Below are 21,332 nucleotides of genomic sequence, written 5' to 3' on the forward strand. Positions count from 1 at the left end.
TATATATTTGGGAAGAATCTTGTTAAAGTGAAAAGATTTATTGGCAATAAGACAATGTGGGATATAATGGCATTCTACTATGGGAAATTTTATAAGTCTGAGAGATATCAAAGGTGGTCTGAATTGAGGAAAATGAAAAGCAGAAAATGCATTCATGGGCAAAAAAATTTCACAGGACCAAGGCAACAAGAGCTTTTATCTCGTTTACTACCCAATGTACCAGAGGAATGCCGCAGCAAATTACTTGAGGTATTTACATAAACTCTTCCTAAGTTTATGCCCTTTTAATTCCATCATTTCATGACATTATTCTTGTCTCAATCATAAAACATATGAATTTGTTGATGCTGATGAGTAAATGTTGTGCCAAGTGGTTACCAATTGGAAAGCTTGTAATACACTTTTCATTGCCTACAATTTTTGTGAGATCAACAGGCATTGTCAATCTAATTGAACTTTTCAATGTGTCACTGTTTTATCTTAAACTTGAAAAGTTGCTACATCATTATATATCTTCTTCATCTGTTACTGCCTATTCACTGAGGAATGTGTTTTAGCTAAAATTAAATTGAATTGCCTGGTAGGTGTCCAAGACATTTGTGGAAGGAAAAATGCTTCTAGAAGATTATGTTTTAACTTTAAAGGCTTCTGTTGGGCTCAATACTCTTGTTGAGGCAGTTGGAGTTGGTACAAAAAAAGATCTTACAGGTCTCACTACAGATTCTGTGAAGTCCACTCAGGCACTTCCTGTTCGTCCAGAAAAACCAGTTGGCAAAGATTGCTCAAGGCTTACACCTGCAGAAATAATAAACATTATAACAGGCAATTTCAGATTAAGTAAAGCTCGATCAGGTGATCTCTTCTGGGAAGCTGTTTGGCCTCGTTTACTTGCTAGAGGTTGGCACTCTGAGAAGCTGGGAAGTGATGATAATTATGCTGTTGCTTATAACCATCCTCTTATTTTCTTAGTCCCTCGAGTTAACAAGTTTTCAAGGGAACTAGAGAAGGGGGATGACTATTTTGATTCCATTTGTGATGTCCTGGGTAAAGTTGCTTCAGATCCTGAGCTAATTGAGCTTGAGACAAATGCAGATGATGATTGCACAACCAAGGAAGGAAAATGATGTACTAATGAAACAAAATTAGACCAGGAAAACTCCCCTGATTCGCAACACCATTGCTATCGCATGCCGCCAACTCCAATTTGCAATACAGAAGTAAAGAACACAACTCTGAGTAGAACTGATATAACTGAGAAGGATTCTACTTCTGAAGATGATTCTAACAATGAGGATGCTTCAGAGGAGCAAACAAAAGGACCTGACTTTTTGGATTCCGTGTGCTTGGATAAGGGTAAGACTGATGCTTCTGATGCCAGTAAATTTATTATCATTGCTAAGGAAGTCCCTTCTGGCATTAATGGTATAGAAAATAATCCTTCAGAAGAAGTGGTTCCAATAAGAAGCATTGGTTCTACTAATCCATCTGCGGCCTCCAAGGACCAGAAGACAGACTTGTTGAGTAACACACAGGGAATAGATGCTATAGAGTGCCAATCAATCAAGAGAGAGGTACCCGATAGCAACAATATTGAAGATCCTCCTGTTACAAAAAAATGGAGATTAAGTGCATGTAGCCGTGAAGAGAGAAATGTCAATAGTTCTAGCATCTTTATGGTTCCAGGAGTAGAACAAGATTTGGCCAGTTTCTATGCTGACAATTCAAAACCTATTGAGAATGTAATTGCAAACATCTTTGTGTCTCCCAGAATAAACCAAGAGAATGCCATTTACTGCCTTTTGAATTCAAAGTTCAGTGAAAATGTTCTTTCTCACTGAAAATGAATTGTCAGCATAGAAACTGGCCAAATCTTGTTCTACTCCTGGAACCATAAAGATGCTAGAACTATTGACATTTCTCTCTTCACGGCTACAAGCACTTAATCTCCATTTTTTGTAACAGGAGGATCTTCAATATTGTTGCTATCGGGTACCTTTCTCTTGATTGATTGGCACTCCATAGCATCTATTTCCTGTGTGTTACTCAACAAGTCTGTCTTCTGGTCCTTGGAGACCACAGATGGATTAGTAGAACCAATGCTTCTTATTGGAACCACTTCTTCTAAATGTTTATTTTCTATACCATTAATGCGAGAAGGGACTTTCTTAGCAATGATGATAAATTTACTGGCATCAGAAGCATCAGTCTTACCCTTATCCAAGCACACAGAATCCAAAAAGTCAGATCCTTTTGTTTGCTCCTCTGAAGCATCCTCATTGTTACAATCATCTTCAGAAGTAGAATCCTTCTCAGTTATCTCAGTTCTACTCAAAGTTGTGTTATTTACTTCTGTACTGCAAATTGGAGTTGGCGGCATGGGATAGCAATGGTGTTGCGAATCAGGGGAGTTTTCCTGGTCCAGTTTTGTTTCCTTAGTACATCCATTTCCTTCCTTGGTTATGCAATCATCATCTGCATTTGTTTCAAGCTCAATTAGCTCAGGATATGAAGCAACTTTACCCAGGACATCACAAATGGAATCAAAATAGTCATCCCCCTTCTCTAGTTCCCTTGAAAACTTGTAACTCGAGGGACTAAGAAAATAAGAGGATGCTTATAAGCAACAACATAATTATCATCACTTCCCAGCTTCTCAGAGTGCCAACCTCTAGCAAGTAAATGAGGCCAAACAGCTTCCCAGAAGAGATCACCTGATCGAGCTTTACTTAATCTGAAATTTCCTGTTAGAATGTTTATTATTTCTACAGGTGTAAGCCTTGAGCAATCTTTGCCAACTGGTTTTTCTAGACGAACATGAAGTGCCTGAGTGGACTTCACAGAATCTGGAGTGAGACCTGTAAGATCTTTTTTTGTACCAACTCCAACTGCCTCAACAAGAGTATTGAGCCCAACTGAAGCCTTTTAAAGTTAAAACATAATCTTCTAGAAGCATTTTTCCTTCCACAAATGTCTTGGACACCTACCATGCAATTCAATTTAATTTTAGAAAAAACACATTCCTCAGTGAATAGGCAGTAACACATGAAGAAGATATATAATGATGCAGCAAACGGTGACACATTGAAAAGTTCAATTAGATTGACAATGCCTGTTGATCTCACAGAAATTGTAAGCAATGAAAAGTGTATTACAAGCTTTCCATTTGGTAAAATTTTGGTATTGGCAAAATATTGGTCAATTACATTCTAGATTGTGCAAGAAGCAAGTGGCCATGATACATGAAGACATTTATCCAAACTCAGAAGATTCGTGTGTCTACCTACTATTTTATGATTGAGACAAGAATAATGTCATGAAATGATGGAATTAAAAGGGCATAAACTTAGGAAGAGTTTATGTAAATACCTCAAGAAATTTGCTGTGGCATTCCTCTGGTACATTGGGTAGTAAACGAGATAAAAGCTCTTGTTGCCTTGGTCCTGTGAAAATTTTTTGCCCATGAATGCATTTTCTGCTTTTCATTTTCCTCAATTCAGACCACCTTTGATATCTCTCAGACTTATAAAATTTCCCATAGTAGAATGCCATTATATCCCCCATTGTCTTATTGCCAATAAATCTTTTCACTTTAACAAGATTCTTCCCAAATATATACAAGCCAAGGGTGAAACTGGCCTCTTCTATTTCATTCCAGGTGTCAGTTGAAGACCCAGGAACCAGACAATGGCCTTTGCATTTATTCTCATGCACCCCAATCTTTGTTTCTTGTTGCACACTGGAATTTCCAGATGCCCCCAATTTTGTTCCATTGACCAATGTAATGTCAATGTCCTCGGGTTCTGGATTCAATTTATCATGGCTAGGACTATTCAGGATGCATCTTTTTTTGAAAATTCACTTTTTTTGGTAAATCCAATTGACTCGCATGCATGTTTCAGTGGACCATGCTTATTGTCCTCTACTTCATCCTTGATCCAAATTATACAAATTGGTAATCCTAATTGAGACTCATTGAAGGTACATGTTCTTTCTGCATCACGTGGCTTCTTTTGAAACCAAGAACAGTCAGATTCTGACATTAAAGGTGGAATTTCAGCCTGGTACTGCTCACCCACCTTAGGAAATATGTTTGGATCACCAAAATCATCATAAACGTCATAACAATACGGAGAAAATGCTTGCTCCTCAAAGCCATTAACTAGAACTGAATCCACCTGTCAATAAATAAACATTGGAAAAATATACTTTGTGTAATGAACTGACACCAAAATCTAAAGACACCTTGTGGTCTTTTCATTAAAATAAATAAAAAAATTCCAAAAGCATTTAGGATAATGGAACAAATCTTTTGGTGCTGTTGATGTACTCAAGGATTTGAATGTGAAAAACTGGTCATGTTATTTGATTACAATTATTCATTTAAAAATCATATATTTCTCTCTCTCTTAACTTATTATCAATAAGTAGTTGTGATCAAATAATATGACTAATTTTTCACATGAGAATATCTAAATCTGTGCATCGATAGTTCATTTATAATAGGATAAGTAGGCGGATTCTGAGATTCCAGAAGGATAAATATTTATATATATTTATAGTGTCATTAAAAAATTAAAAACTACTCTCAGATATTAAAAAAAAATCCCAAAATCATCATCATCATTTAGAAATAGAAATCTAAAAACAGTGTCTCCAAGTTTGTGCCAACAAACTCGACTCAAAAGTCACAGGGACAAACTTTGCCATTAAACAAAATTGGAGTTGAGATATTTCTGAGAAGTAAGGAACAAATAGAGGACCAAAACGCAAACTAAGAACGAAACAATCGAGTAGATCCACTTCCTGACCCCAAAATTGAAACAGGAGCAACCCGGAATCCAAAGTCGAAGACTTTGAAATAAATGCATGACGACCTATTAAACACATTACTCCCAGAACCAAAACAATCGTTACAAAACCAGCAACATTCATATCTGAAACCAAACTCAAACATCAACAACGAAGAAAGAAAAGTAAATAAATAAAAAATAAAAAATAAAATATTAAAAGATAAAAACAAAAGCACGAAGAAACAGACAAGCAAGAGAAAAAAATCCAACATGATCCGAGAAAATTCTCGTCATTCACTCGAAAAAAACTGCTAGAACACATTCACATGTACATTGAAATCATACAAAAGAAAACAAAGCACGATGGCGTGGCCACACAGAAAAAAAAAGTAGAAACAAAAGGAACAAAAGAACAAGGAGATTCCCAGTGTTACCTCCATTGAAGACGAAGAAAAAGGAGAAGAAAGCTCTGTGACCACGTGAAAAAACTAGCCTGTAGAAAAGGGTGTTCATGTTTACACACCGATTGGCAAGTTTGCAGATTGAAAACAAAGAAAACGTGAACAAGCAAAGCCTATGAGGAACAAAACCACAAACACACATACAAAATAGTTTACTGCAAACACCATAAAGAGAAAGAGAGAGACAGAGAGAGAGTGGTACCTGCTTTGAGAAAGCTTAAGCTTTCGTGGGGACGAAGGTTGAATTGGACAAACTGTGGTAAGAGAGGGTCGAGAGAGAGAGAAAGAAAGAAAGAAAAATATGAGAGAGATAATGTGATGGAGGGGTGTGAAAATAAAAAACATATATGAATGACATATTTATAATAAGATTACAAATATAGGGTTTAATATTTCCGGTTTTATTGAAAAAAATATTTATCTATCATATCTATATAAAAATAAATGAATCCCATAAAAAAGATTTCTTCCTTTTATTTACAATAGAATCTATTTATTTTTGTGCAAGTGTGATAGGGAAATATTTTCTTTCACAAATCTTTCCTAAATATGGGTTTACAAACTTTTATTTTATAAAAATTACAAATTATACTATGTCTGACCGGTAATACTTTAGTTAAGAGTCGGCTATGAAGCACCGACACTTCAAAAACCCTGACGTGTCGTGTCCGACACTTCTTGACACTCTAACACTTCCCGACACTCCAACACGCGTTATAAAAATTCTAAAAAAGGTTCAAATGTTGCACTGTGTTGAGTTTTTAGTTCCAACTATTAGATTTGTTGGATTACGATTAACATGTTATTGAGTTTAATATAAATATTTGGGATATCTTATGTTTCTTTGCAGAATTGATGAATATTATAAGTTTAGTTTCATTTTTTTGTTAAATTATTGAACATTAAATATAATATACACTACATAAATTAAAAATATTATTTAATATCAAAACGTGTCCAAACGTGTCAAAATCTAATATTTTTTAAAATTAACGTATCGGAGTGTCGTGTCGTATTGTGTCACGTGTCGATATCGGTGTTACATAAATTACCGATTCGACATAATATAATTTGTAAAAGTTTGTAAAAAAAAATTGTTAATATAAACATCGGCAAAAAAATTAATTTAAAGTTTTTTAATAAAATAATTACGCATTTATTACAGTTTTGGAAATAATTACGGATCTATTGCACAATGTGACATCCCTTTTGGGCGTCACATGTGACCCCCCTTTTGGGCGTCACATGTGACACCCCATTGAGGTGTCTCACCCTAAGGAGAAACGCCCCAATGGGGCGTCACTTATTAGGTGTTGACACGTGTCATTTTTTTTCCAAAAAAAAAATTAATTTAATCATAAAACTTTTGAAGGCCATAACTTTTGACTCGGGTATCCAAATTAGGTAATTGTTTTTTGATTCGACATAACTTTACGAGATCTACTTAATGACATCTCATTTGATATAATTTATTTCTCACAAACATAATTTTAATTTGCAAGAATGGTATTACAAGAGCGGTTAAACCCAGAAGCTTCTGAGTTCTGGGTTTGTGATTTAATATAAAAAAAATAAATAAAATTTTGATTTGTGATTTAAATTTTTTTTATAATTTTTTTATTATAACAAAAATTTGGTTTGTGATTTAAATTAAAAATAAAAATAAAAATAATTATTAATAAGGAAAACAAAATAAAGATTTGATTTGTGATTTAAACAAAAAAATCAATTTGAAAAATCTGTAGAAATAAAGGAAATAATTAAATAAATATTCTAAATCTCTAAGGAAGAAGGAAATTATTTTTGAAATTAATGATTAATGCTATAAGCTTCTGGGCTATTATTCGTGGTCTGAAATTAATGATGGCTTATGAATGTTTGTCAAAAGTAAAATTACCTAAATTAGGCGTGATTGCCTCTTGATTGACACCCAATTTAGACGTGATTGGTGACGTGTCAAGTGTTGACACGTGTCACATTTTTAAACTCAGAAGCCTATGAGTTCTGCGTTTGTGATTTAATATAAAAAATAAATCAAGATTTGATGTGTGATTTAAAATAATTTTTTTTTTATTATAAAAAAAATTTGGTTTGTGATTTAAATTAAAAGTAACAATTATTATTAATAAGGAAAACAAAATAAAGATTTGATTTGTGATTTAAACTAAAAAATAAATTTGAAAAATCTGTATTAATAAAGGAAATAATAAAATAAATATTCTAAATCTCTAAGGAAGAAGGATTACTTGATTTAAATTTAAATTATGTTTGTGAGAAATAAAATATATCAAATGAGATGTCATTGCGTAGATCTCAAAAAGTTATGTGGAATCAAAAAAGAATTACCTGATTTGGATACCGGAGTCAAAAGTTATGGCCTTCAAAAGTTTTATAATTAAATTAATTTTTTTTTTGGAAAAAAAAATGACACGTGTCAACACCTGATAAGTGACGACCCATTGGGGCGTCTCCCCTTAGGATGAGACGCCTCAATAGGGCGTCACATGTGACATTGTGCAATAGATCTGTAATTATTCTCAAAACTGTAATAAATGCGTAATTATTTTATTAAAAAACATTAAATTAATTTTTTTCCTATAAACATCCCTTAAGTATAATATAATAATATAAGATATTGGAGAGAGGGTATAGTATGGCCCAAGCGCAATTATTGCGCGTGTGAATGTTTTTGACACGTGGACTTTCTTTTTAATGATTCACATTCTACTATACGTAGAGAAAGAATTTTTTATAATTATCAGTCAAATCACCTGCCTCAACTCATTAACCTGGGATTTAAAAATAAAACACCTAAAAATTTAAACTAAATGAATCAATTGATACAGTTTAAAACTCTCTGATTCGATTATTAAATAAAATTATTTGGAATTACTGACAAAAGTTAATCCATTAAGTCTTAGCTTATTTGCTTTAAATAAAATATGAATTTATAATGTTATCAAAAAAAAAAATATGAATTTATAATCTTGAAATGGATAATACTTAATGCTAAATTATTAGGTGCCTTCTTGAAGATATTAAAAGGAATAAAATCCTATAAAAGGTTAAACTTTTACAAGTTCATATTATAGAAAGAAATTATAGTTTTTTAATGTACATATAAAGAGCATGCGTGAGCGCGTGTATAACGGATGATATAAAAGCTTGTATATAAAGGATAGTGAATCCACAATATAAAAAGAAAAAATATTAATTTGTTAATTTTTATTGAATGGAAAACGTAACATTTATGATATAGAATTAATGTAAATTTTATAATAGTCACAAAAGAAAACAAGTTAAGTCCAACACATTCATGGGCAAAAAATTTTCACAGGACCAAGGCAACAAGAGCTTTTATCACGTTTACTACCCAATGTACCAGAGGAATGCCACAGTAAATTACTTGAGGTATTTACATAAACTCTTCCTAAGTTTATGCCCTTTTAATTCCATCATTTCATGACATTATTCTTGTCCCAATCATAAAATAGTAGGTAGACACACGAATCTCCTAAGTTTGGATCAATGTTTTCATGCATCATGGCCACTTGCTTCTTGCACAATCTAGAATGTAATTGACCAATATTTTGTCAATACATGTTTGATATATTGAATCAATAGTGAAATCACATTCACATATGAATTTGTTGATGTTGATGACTAAATGTTGTGCCAAGTGGTTACCAAATGGAAAGATTGTAATACACTTTTCATTGCCTACAATTTCTGTGAGATCAACAGGTATTGTCAGTCTAATTGAACTTTTCAATGTGTCATCGTTTTATCTTAAACTTGAAAAATTGCTGCATCATTATATATCTTCTTCATCAGTTACTCCCTATTCACTGAGGAATGTGTTTTTGCTAAAATTAAATTGAATTGCATGGTAGGTGTCCAAGACATTTGTGGAAGGAAAAATGCTTCTAAAAGATTATGTTTTAACTTTAAAGGCTTCAGTAGGGCTCAATACTCTTGTTGAGCCAGTTGGAGTTGGTACAAAAAAAGATCTTACAGGTCTCACTGCAGATTCTGTGAAGTCCACTAAGGAACTTCCTGTTCGTCTAGAAAAACCAGTTGGCAAAGATTGCTCAAGGCTTACACCTACAGAAATTAAAAACATAATAACAGGAAATTTCAGATTAAGTAAAGCTCGATCAGGTGATCTCTTCTGGGAAGCTGTTTGGCCTCGTTTTCTTGCTAGAGGTTGGCACTCTGAGAAGCTGGGAAGTGATGATAATTATGTTGTTGCTTATAAGCATCGTCTTATTTTTTTAGTCCCTCGAGTTAACAAGTTTTCAAGGGAACTAGAGAAGAGGGATGACTATTTTGATTCCATTTGTGATGTCCTGGGTAAAGTTGCTTTAGATCCTGAGCTAATTGAGCTTGAGACAAATGCAGATGATGATTGCACAACCAAGGAAGGAAAATGATGAACTAATGAAACAAAATTAGACCAGGAAAACTCCCCTGATTCGCAACACCATTGCTATCGCATGCCACCAACTCCAATTTGTAATACAAAAGTAAAGAACACAACTCTGAGTAGAACTGATATAACTGAGAAGGATTCTACTTCTGAAGATGATTCTAACAATGAGGATGCTTCAGAGGAGCAAACAAAAGGACCTAACTTTTTGGATTTCGTGTGCTTGGATAAGGGTAAGACTGATGCTTCTGATGCCAGTAAATTTATTATCATTGTTAAGGAAGTCCCTTCTGGCATTAATGGTATAGAAAATAATACTTCAGAAGAAGTGGTTCCAATAAGAAGCATTGGTTCTACTAATCCATCTGCGGCCTCCAAGGACCAGAAGACAGACTTGTTGAGTAACACACAGGGAATAGATGCTATAGAGTGCCAATCAATCAAGAGAGAGGTACCCGATAGCAACAATATTGAAGATCCTCCTGTTACAAAAAAATGGAGATTAAGTGCATGTAGCCGTGAAGAGAGAAATGTCAATAGTTCTAGCATCTTTATGGTTCCAGGAGTAGAACAAGATTTGGCCAGTTTTTGTGCTGACAATTCAAAACCTATTGAGAATGTAATTTCAAACATCTTTGTGGCTCCCAGAATAAACCAAGAGAATGCCAGTTACTGCCTTTTGAATTCAAAGTTCAGTGAGAATGTTCTTTCTCACTGAAAATTCTTTCACCTCAGGTGGAGTTTTCTGAGAAAGAACATTCTTACTGAACTTTGAATTCAAAAGGCAGTAACTGGCATTATCTTGGTTTATTCTGGGAGCCACAAAGATGTTTGCAGTTACATTCTCAATAGGTTTTGAATCGTCAGCACAGAAATTGGCCAAATCTTGTTCTACTCCTGGAACCATAAAGATGCTAGAACTATTGACATTTCACTCTTCACGGCTACAGGCACTTAATCTCCATTTTTTTTGTAACAGGAGGATCTTCAATATTGTTGCTATCGGGTACCTTTCTCTTGATTGATTGGCACTCCATAGCATCTATTTCCTGTGTGTTACTCAACAAGTCTGTCTTCTGGTCCTTGGAGGCCGCAGATGGATTAGTAGAACCAATGCTTCTTATTGGAACCACTTCTTCTAAAGGATTATTTTCTATACCATTAATGCCAGAAGGGACTTCCTTAGCAATGATGATAAATTTACTGGCATCAGAAGCATCAATCTTACCCTTATCCAAGCACACAGAATCCAAAAAGTCAGATCCTTTTGTTTGCTCCTCTGAAGCATCCTCATTGTTACAATCATCTTCAGAAGTAGAATCCTTCTCAGTTATCTCAGTTCTACTCAGAGTTGTGTTCTTTACTTCTGTACTGCAAATTGGAGTTGGCGGCATGGGATAGCAATGGTGTTGCGAATCAGGGGAGTTTTCCTGGTCCAATTTTGTTTCCTTAGTACATCCATTTCCTTCCTTGGTTGTGCAATCATCATCTGCATTTGTTTCAAGCTCAATTAGCTCAGGATCTGAAGCAACTTTACCCAGGACATCACAAATGGAATCAAAATAGTTATCCCCCTTCTCTAGTTCCCTTGAAAACATGTTAACTCGAGGGACTAAGAAAATAAGAGGATGCTTATAAGCAACAACATAATTATCATCACTTCCCAGCTTCTCAGAGTGTCAACCTCTAGCAAGTAAACGAGGCCAAATAGCTTCCCAGAAGAGATCACCTGATCGAGCTTTACTTAATCTGAAATTGCCTGTTAGAATGTTTATTATTTCTGCAGGTGTAAGCCTTGAGCAATCTTTGCCAACTGGTTTTTCTAGACGAACATGAAGTGCCTGGGTGGACTTCACAGAATCTGCAGTGAGACCTGTAAGATCTTTTTTTGTACCAACTCCAACTGCCTCAACAAGAGTATTGAGCCCAACTGAAGCCTTTTAAAGTTAAAACATAATCTTCTAGAAGCATTTTTCCTTCCACAAATGTCTTGGACACCTACCATGCAATTCAATTTAATTTTAGCAAAAACACATTCCTCAGTGAATAGGCAGTAACTTATGAAGAAGATATATAATGATGCAGCAAACGGTGACACATTGAAAAGTGTATTACAAGCTTTCCATTTGGTAACCACTTGGCACAACATTTAGTCATCAGCATCAACAAATTCATATGTGAATGTTATTTCGCTGTTGATTCATTATATCAAACATGTATTGGCAAAATATTGGTCAATTACATTCTAGATTGTGCAAGAAGCAAGTGGCCATGATACATGAAGACATTTATCCAAACTCAGGAGATTCGTGTGTCTACCTACTATTTTATGATTGAGACAAGAATAATGTCATGAAATGATGGAATTAAAAGGGCATAAACTTAGGAAGAGTTTATGTAAATACCTCAAGTAATTTGCTGCGGCATTCCTCTGGTACATTGGGTAGTAAACGAGATAAAAGCTCTTGTTGCCTTGGTCCTGTGAAAATTTTTTGCCCATGAATGCATTTTCTGCTTTTCATTTTCCTCAATTGTGACCACCTTTGATATCTCTCAGACTTATAAAATTTCCCATAGTAGAATGCCATTATATCCCCCATTGTCTTATTGCCAATAAATCTTTTCACTTTAACAAGATTCTTCCCAAATATATACGAGCCAAGGGTGAAACTGGCCTCCTCTATTTCATTCCAGGTGTCAGTTGAAGACCCAGGAACCAGATAGTGGCCTTTGCATTTATTCTCATGCACCCCAATCTTTGTTTCTTATTGCACACTGCAATTTCCAGATGCCCCCAATTTTGTTCCATTGACCAATGTAATGTCAATGTCCTCGGGTTCTGGATTCAATTTATCATGGCTAGGACTATTCAGGATGCATTCTTTTTTTGAAAATTCACTTTTTTTGGTAAATCCAATTGACTCGCACGCATGTTTCTGTGGACCATGCTTATTGTCCTCTACTTCATTCTTGATCCAAATTATACGAATTGGTAATCCTAGTTGCGACTCATTGAAGGTACATGTTCTTTCTGCATCACGTGGCTTCTTTTGAAACCAAGAACAGTCAGATTCTTACATTAAATGTGGAATCTCAGCCTGGTACTGCTTACCCACCTTAGGAAATATGTTTGGATCACCAAAATCATCATAAACGTCATAACAATACGGAGAAAATGCTTGCTCCTCAAAGCCATTAACTAGAACTGAATCCACCTATCAATAAATAAATAAATAAATTTAAAGAAAACATTGGAAAAATATACTTTGTGTAATGAACTGACACCAAAATCTAAAGACACCTTGTGGTCTTTTCATTAAAATAAAATAAAAAAATTCCAAAAGCATTTAGGATAATGGAACAAATCTTTTGGTGTTGTTGATGTACTCAAGGATTTGAATGTGAAAAACTGGTCATGCTATTTGATTACAATTATTCATTTAAAAATCATATATTTTTCTCTCTCTTATCTCATTATCAATAAGTAGTTGTGATCAAATAATATGACTAATTTTTCACATGAGAATATCTAAATCCATGCATCGATAATTCATTTATAATAGGATAAGTAGGCGGATTCTGAGATTCTAGAAGGATAAATATTTATAGTGTCATTAAAAAATTAAAAACTACTCCCAGATATTAAAAAAAAATCCCAAAATAATCATCATCATTTAGAAATAGAAATCGAAAAACAGTGTCTCCAAGTTTGTGCCAACAAACTCGACTCAAAAGTCACAGGGACAAACTTTGCCATTAAACAAAATTGGAGTTGAGATATTTCTGAGAAGTAAGGAACAAATGGAGGAGCAAAACGCAAACTAAGAACGAAACAATCGAGCAGATCCACTTCCTGACCCCAAAAATGAAACAGGAGCAACCCGGAATCCAAAGTCGAAGACTTTGAAATAAATGCATGACGACCTATTAAACACATTACTCCCAGAACCAAAACAATCGTTACAAAACCAGCAACATTCATATCTGAAACCAAACTCAAACATCAACAACGAAGAAAGAAAAGTAAATAAATAAAAAATAAAAATAAAATATTAAAAGATAAAAACAAAAGCACGAAGAAACAGACAAGCAAGAGAAAAAAATCCAACATGATCCGAGAAATTTCTCGTCATTCACTCAAAAAAAACTGCTAGAACACATTCACATGTACATTGAAATCATACAAAAGAAAACAAAGCACGATGGCGTGGCCACACAGAAAAAAAAAAGTAGAAACAAAAGGAACAAAAGAATAAGGAGATTCCCAGTGTTACCTCCATTGAAGACGAACAAAAAGGAGAAGAAAGCTCTGTGACCACGTGAAAAAACTAGCCTGTAGAAAAGGGTGTTCATGTTTACACACCGATTAGCAAGTTTGCAGATTGAAAACAAAGAAAACGTGAACAAGTAAAGCCTATGAGGAACAAAAGCACACAGACACATACAAAATAGTTTAGTGCAAACACCATAAAGAGAAAGAGAGAGACAGAAGGAGAGTGGTACCTGCTTTGAGAAAGCTTAAGCTTTCGTGGGGACGAAGGTTGAATTGGAGAAACTGTGGTAAGAAAGGGTTGAGAGAGAGAGAGAGAAAGAAAGAAAGAAAAATATGAAAGAGAGAATGTGATGGAGGGGTGTGAAAATAAAAAACATATATGAATGACATATTTATAATAAGATTACAAATATAGGGTTTAATATTTCCGGTTTTATTGAAAAAATATTTATCTATCATATCTATATAAAAATAAATGAATCCCATAAAAAAGATTTCTTCCTTTTATTTACAATAGAATCTATTTATTTTTGTGCAAGTGTGATAGAGAAATATTTTCTTTCACAAATCTTTCCTAAATATGGGTTTACAAACTTTTATTTTATAAAAAATTACAAATTATACTATGTCTGACCGGTAATACTCTAGTTAAGAGTCGGCTATGAAGCACCGACACTTCAAAAACCCTGACGTGTCGTGTCCGACACTTCTTGACACTCTAACACTTCCCGACACTCCAACACGCGTTATAAAAATTCTAAAAAAGGTTCAAATGTTGCACTGTGTTGAGTTTTTAGTTCCAACTATTAGATTTGTTGGATTACGATTAACATGTTATTGAGTTTAATATAAATTAGAGCCCTTAGATATAAGTAGGATCAACGGACAAGATTGAAAGTGTAACTTACACTGGTGTAAAATGATCTTGTCCCTATATATATATATATATATATATATATATATATATATATATATATATATATATATATATATATATATATATATTTAGGATCAGGATCATTTTACACCAGTGTAAGTTACATTCTCAATCTTATCCGTTAATTCCATTTATATCTAACGGCTCAAATTTTTTAGTAATGTGAGTCATTGGATACAAGTGGATCAAAGATCAAGATTGAGTGTAAGACGTCTAACTCTTACACCGGTGTAAGAATATCCTGTCTCATATATATATATATATATATTTATGGTTCAGGATCATTTTACATCAGTGTAAGTTACACTCTCAATCTTGTCCGTTGATCCCACTTATATCTAAGGGCTCCAATTTTTTAGTAACGTGAGCCATTAGATACAAGTGGATCAATGGTCAAGATTGAGTGTAAGACTTCTAATTTTTACACCAGTGTAAGAATATCATGCCACTCTCTCTCTCTCTCTCTCTATATATATATATATATATATATATATATATTCTGCCAGTGAGCTCAATCGGTTTATTGACTGACATTAAGCAATATCACTAATTTTCATAGACTAGACTGAAAAAAATAAAAATGCTCATTCATTTAAATAATAAGATTCAAGGACACTAGAGTTATATTATATTATAAAATACTTATACTATATCTAATATTACTCAATTGGGGATATGAATTTTAACCATACGTATTAACTCCACACACATGACACTATTTTTCTTTTTTATATAAACCATAGTATATTCTACGAGAGCTAGATAATCTATCCGAGACAGGAATATCGACATCATGGCGAGACTAGCTCTTCCGAAAACACAAGAACTTGAACCAAGACCTTATTTAAGTGGAATTAAGCATATACCACTTGAACCAACCCCTTTGGTATGATATAATAGTATTACAGAGTGAAATTAATGTAAAAAAATAATGATTAATTGTAATTAAATCTAAATCTGTAAGTATTTTTCCAGTTTTGAAATAACACACATGATTAGCTGACTTGTTACTCTTGCTTACAATTAAAATATGAAATTTATAATATCTAAAACATTAATTTATTTTCACTATTCTTAAATTTTGTTTGTATAATACAAATATCTCCTTTATCTTAAAACTTAAAATTTTCTCGATAGAAAAATTTGCGATTTGTAAAAAAATAATAAAAGAGAGATTTGTTCAGTTTTTAAAAATATGGTTTTACAATTTACGAAAATTTTATGTAAATTATAAAACAAAAACTTAAGAAATTATAATATACTTCAATTGAAATTATGAATAAGGCAAAGATTCTCTTAATCAAAGAATGATGATCTTGAACACAAAATTTAAAATAAAATAAATACTCATAAATATTTAATCTTATAATCTATATTTAGTTTTGGGAAATATATTTCTCATGTTGCAATTTATCTCATTCAACACAAAAAAAAAAGTGAGACTCACTAAAGATAAGAGAAAAAAAAAGGGTATCACTGACTTTTTGTGTGTTAGATGAGATAAAATTATCTTGTGCAACATGATAAACATATTTTTTTCCCTTATTTATATTTTAAAAATTATTATATGTTAAAATAAAATTACATAATAAATTATCAATTAATTTTTAAATTATATATAGCTTTCAATTTATTTATTAAATTGATAAAAATTCAATGTTGATATTTAAATATAGGTAAATATATGAAAACTTACTATAAATAAATCACAACTGTGAAAATATGTACAGAAGAACAGAAAGTAAAAAAGTTTTTTTCTTTAAAAGAAAAAAAATATCTTCACTCTTGGAATACTTTTATATAATTAATTTAATGAAAAGAGGCCGCTTAACATGTTTCTTTACGGTATTATACGTGTAAGTATTGTTTAGTGACAGCCTTTTTAAAAAAAATTATTTTTTAAAAATAGTGTTTTAAATTTTATAAAAAAAATGAAAATATAAAAACAAATTAATTCAAATACTAGTGTTTCACACGTCATACTGCAGATTTTATAAAGAAGAACCAAATCATGATCCAAGAAGTAAGCAAACTAAAAGATGAGAAATCTTATAACACCACGACAAATAATTGTGGGACAAATTTCGTTCGGTACAAAAATGTACCTATCCATAATTGATGCTAGAATCTAGACATAAGAGAATATGAGTTGATATCGACTTATATCAAAATAGAAACCATGGATTGATCTCATTACATCATTATACTGCTTTGCATTGCAGTCTTGCTGCGTTGCCTACACACCCACAAAACTACGACTTGTATAATTGATACATAAATATATATAATTGGTACGTAATTAGAATGTCCTATAGAACAATTTAAAGCATGCATATATATGCACTAATTAAATAATAATAAGAATAATTAGAATTATAATTAAGTATTTTAAAAATCACAGTACAGTTTATATTAAAAAAATTGGTACACAAATATGTTGGATATTTGTTATACCCCAATTGTTTAATTGATTTAAAATATGTTTTGATGATTACAATCAATTTAATGTTAATTTAATTAATAATATTTTATTGTCTTGAAATTACTAATGAGTTGATTGTTTGAGATTTCAGAATAATATTTATTCTGATTTGAAATAGTATTCAAGATAATTGAAGATTGCATGAAGATTGAAAAAGATATGGAAGATATCATGAAGAGAGAAAAAAGCATGGGATCAATATTCAAGATAATTAAAGATTGCATGCAGAATGGAGAAGATATGGAAGATATCATGAAGATATATAAAAGCATGGAATCAAGTATAGATTAGGAAAGATTTTATCTTTTTAGATTTCATGTAAGAGAAATAAAATATTCTTTGCCAAAGATTTGATTAGGATTGCATTGGATAATAAATTAAGATGTTATTATTATAAATAGGGCTCATTGCATATTATTTCAGTGTGGAGAAGAAACAAGAGAGAGAAGAGTGGAGAAAATACAAGAGAAAGAAGAGAGAAGAATATACAAGAAAGAAAAGAGAGAATTATATTTCCAAGATTAGGATTCTTTCTTGTGCATCAATTGAAGAGCTTTCTCAAGAACATTCATCCTTTGGCAAAGTGAATATTTCTCCATAGGAATTCAGATTACCTATATGCTTGAGGAAAAGAAGCATTGAGGTAAGTCATTTAATTGTAAATTTCTTCTTGATCTTTTTTAAGGTCTGTACTGGGAAACTTGGATACCAGTTCTTGTGCTGGGAAACTGGGATACCAGCATGTCTCTTTTTCTTGGAAATTGAGAGTAAGTTGAGAACCCTTGTGTGATAGGGTTTCGGAATCCTAAAGGGTTAGGGTTTCATACTGGGAAACTAGGATACCAGTTTGGGAATTTGTGTAAGGGGTAGACTAGGAAACTAGGATACTAGAGAACTCTTTGTACACCACAAGTTTCATAGTGGAGTTGTCCGTCGAATTTCAGTATTCGATTTTAGGGCTCGTGGTTTTTCTTCCCTTTTGGGTTTTCCACGTAAAAACTATTGTGTTAATATCTCTCTACCCTTATCTTGATTTATTGCTTTGAGTTAATTTTTAATTAGCGAATTATTTTATAAACTCAATTCACCCCCCTCTTGAGTTCATCTGGGACCAACAAAATATTTTTAATTTTAATAAACTTATAAGCAGCTTATCGATATTTTTTTTCGATTTTCTAATTAACCCTTACGCCTCCGTCCAAAAAATAAATAAAAAATAAAAATGAACCCTTGATGGTTCACAATATGTGAAGCTTGTCTGTGTCCAATGTCCCTTTGTCTTTCTATAAGGCCATATATAGATAGAAGAAAGGATGCTGTATCATATTATCATGCACGGAAATTTTTCTGTAGCCAAATTACAGCACAGGGAAGAGCAAATTGGCTATTCTGGTTCATTCAACGAAACATTTTATTTTGTTGTTTTATTATGTAGAGATCAGAAGTGAAATCCACATAATATAGAATCAAATTGGTTTTATTTTTAACTTTGAAACCTTAGTACCCTATTCTCGTCGTCCCTCATAAAATTATAATTGCCACAAACTCGTGCGAAGATAGAGTTTGGTTTGACATCGAGACTACGAGACGAAAAAACATAATAATGGGATCTTGGATTATATCTAGCTAGTGTTTGGTTCATATTTTTGGTTTACTTCACGGTTTATCTGAGTTTGGTACTGTAGGTTGTCTTTGTTTGATAGAGGAGATACGAAAATTTACCCCGTCAACCATTTTCCCTGGCCTTTGAAGTTCGCATGCAAAAAGAAAACAAAACATTGTTCAACTTTACCATTTGTAACATGGTATTTATGTAAAACTAGATAAGTGGCCAAAATTTATCTTATTATGTGACAAAATTACCCTCGGAAAAAAAATTAATTTAATGCTTTTTAATAAAATAATTACGCATTTATTATAGTTTTGAGAATAATTACAGATCTATTGCATAATGTGACGACCCTTTTAGGCGTCACATGTGACGCCCCAATGGGACGTCACTTATCAGGTGTTGACACGTGTCATTTTTTTTTCCAAAAAAAATTAATTTAATCATAAAACTTTTGAAGGCCATAACTTTTGACTCGGGTATCCAAATCAGGTAATTATTTTTTTGATTCCACATAACTTTTCGAGATCTACGCAATGACATCTCATTTGATATATTTTATTTCTTACAAACAATTTAAATTTAAATCAGGTAATCCTTCTTCCTTAGAGATTTAGAATATTTATTTAATTATTTGCTTTTATTAATACAGATTTTTCAAATTTATTTTTGAGTTTAAATCACAAATCAAATCTTTATTTTATTTTCCTTATTAATAATAATTGTTACTTTTAATTTAAATCACAAACCAAATTTTTTTTATAATAAAAAAAAAATTATTTTAAATCACACATCAAATCTTGTTTTATTTTTTATATTAAATCACAAACGCAGAACTCAGAGGCTTCTGAGTTTAAAAATGTGACACATGTCAACACGTGTCAACACCTAACACGTCACCAATCACGTCTAAATTGGGTTTCAATCAAGAGGCAATCACGCCTAACTTAGGTAATTTTATTTTTGAAAAACATTCATAAGCCATCATTAATTTCAGACCACAAATAATAGCCCAGAAGCTTATAGCATTAATCTTTAATTTCAAAAATAATATCCTTCTTCCTTAGAGATTTAGAATATTTATTTAATTATTTCCTTTATTTCTACATATTTTTCAAATTGATTTTTTAGTTTAAATCACAAATCAAATCTTTATTTTGTTTTCCTTATTAATAATAATTTTTATTTTTATTTTTAATTTAGATCACAATCCAATTTTTGTTATAATAAAAAAAATTATATAAAAAATTTAAATCACATATCAAAATTTTATTTATTTTTTTATATTAAATCACAAACCCATAACTCAGAGGCTTCTGGGTTTAACCGCTCTTATAATACCATTCTTGCAAATTAAAATTATGTTTGTGAGGAATAAAATATATCAAACGAGATGTCATTGCGTAGCTCTCATAAAGTTATGTGGAATCAAAAATAGAATTACCTAATTTGGATACCCGAGCCAAAAGTTATGGCCTTCAAAAGTTTTATAATTAAATTAATTTTTTATTGAAAAAAAATGACACGTGTCAACACCTGATGAGTGACGCCACATTGGGGCGTCTCACCCTAAGGGAAGACACCTCAATGGGGCGTCATATGGGACGCCCAAAAGGGGCGTCGCATTGTGCAATAGATCCGTAATTATTTCCAAAACTGTAATAAATGCGTAATTATTTTATTAAAAAGCATTAAATTATTTTTTTGCCGATGTTTATATTAACAATTTTTTTTACAAACTTTTACAAATTATATTATGTCTAATCGGTAATTTATGTAACACCGATATCGACACGTGACACGATACGACACGACACTCCGACAAGTTAATTTTAAAAAATATTAGATTTTGACACGTTATGACACATTTTGATATTAAATAATATTTTTAATTTATGTAGTGTATATTATATTTAATGTTGTTCAATAATTTAACAAAAAAATGAAACTAAACTTATAATATTCATCAAGTAGAGTAATTACCGGTCAGACATAGTATAATTTGTAATTTTATAAAATAAAAGTTTGTAAACCCATATTTAGGAAAGATTTGTGAAAGAAAATATTTCTCTATCACACTTGCACAAAAATAAATAGATTCTATTGTAAATAAAAGGAAGAAACCTTTTTTATGGGATTCATTTATTTTTATATAGATATGATAGATAAATATTTTTTTCAATAAAACCGGAAATATTAAACCCTATATTTGTAATCTTATTATAAATATGTCATTCATATATGTTTTTTATTTTCACACCCCTCCATCACATTCTCTCTCTCTCTCATATTTTTCTTTCTTTCTTTCTTTCTCTCTCTCTCTCGACCCTCTCTTACCACAGTTACTCCAA

The 21,332-nt window shown here is 32.1% G+C and overlaps 1 protein-coding gene across 1 annotated transcript; it reads right to left on the bottom strand.

The window, feature by feature from the left end:
* Positions 1 to 1,939: 1,939 nt before the first annotated feature.
* LOC133305726 (uncharacterized) lies at positions 1,940 to 5,303 on the bottom strand. The gene is made up of 6 exons (XM_061505966.1): positions 5,225 to 5,303; positions 4,690 to 4,934; positions 3,905 to 4,175; positions 3,367 to 3,800; positions 2,580 to 2,919; positions 1,940 to 2,472 (listed from the first exon to the last, which is right to left on the bottom strand). The coding sequence occupies exons 1-6, from the start codon at positions 5,301 to 5,303 to the stop codon at positions 1,940 to 1,942; spliced, it is 1,902 nt and encodes a 633-aa protein (XP_061361950.1).
* Between the last annotated feature and the right edge of the window lie 16,029 nt (positions 5,304 to 21,332).

Source organism: Gastrolobium bilobum, unplaced genomic scaffold, assembly GCF_033153095.1.
Source record: "Gastrolobium bilobum isolate Gb01-03AN ecotype WA unplaced genomic scaffold, APGP_CSIRO_Gbil_v1 utg99369, whole genome shotgun sequence".
Lineage (NCBI taxonomy): Eukaryota > Viridiplantae > Streptophyta > Magnoliopsida > Fabales > Fabaceae > Gastrolobium > Gastrolobium bilobum.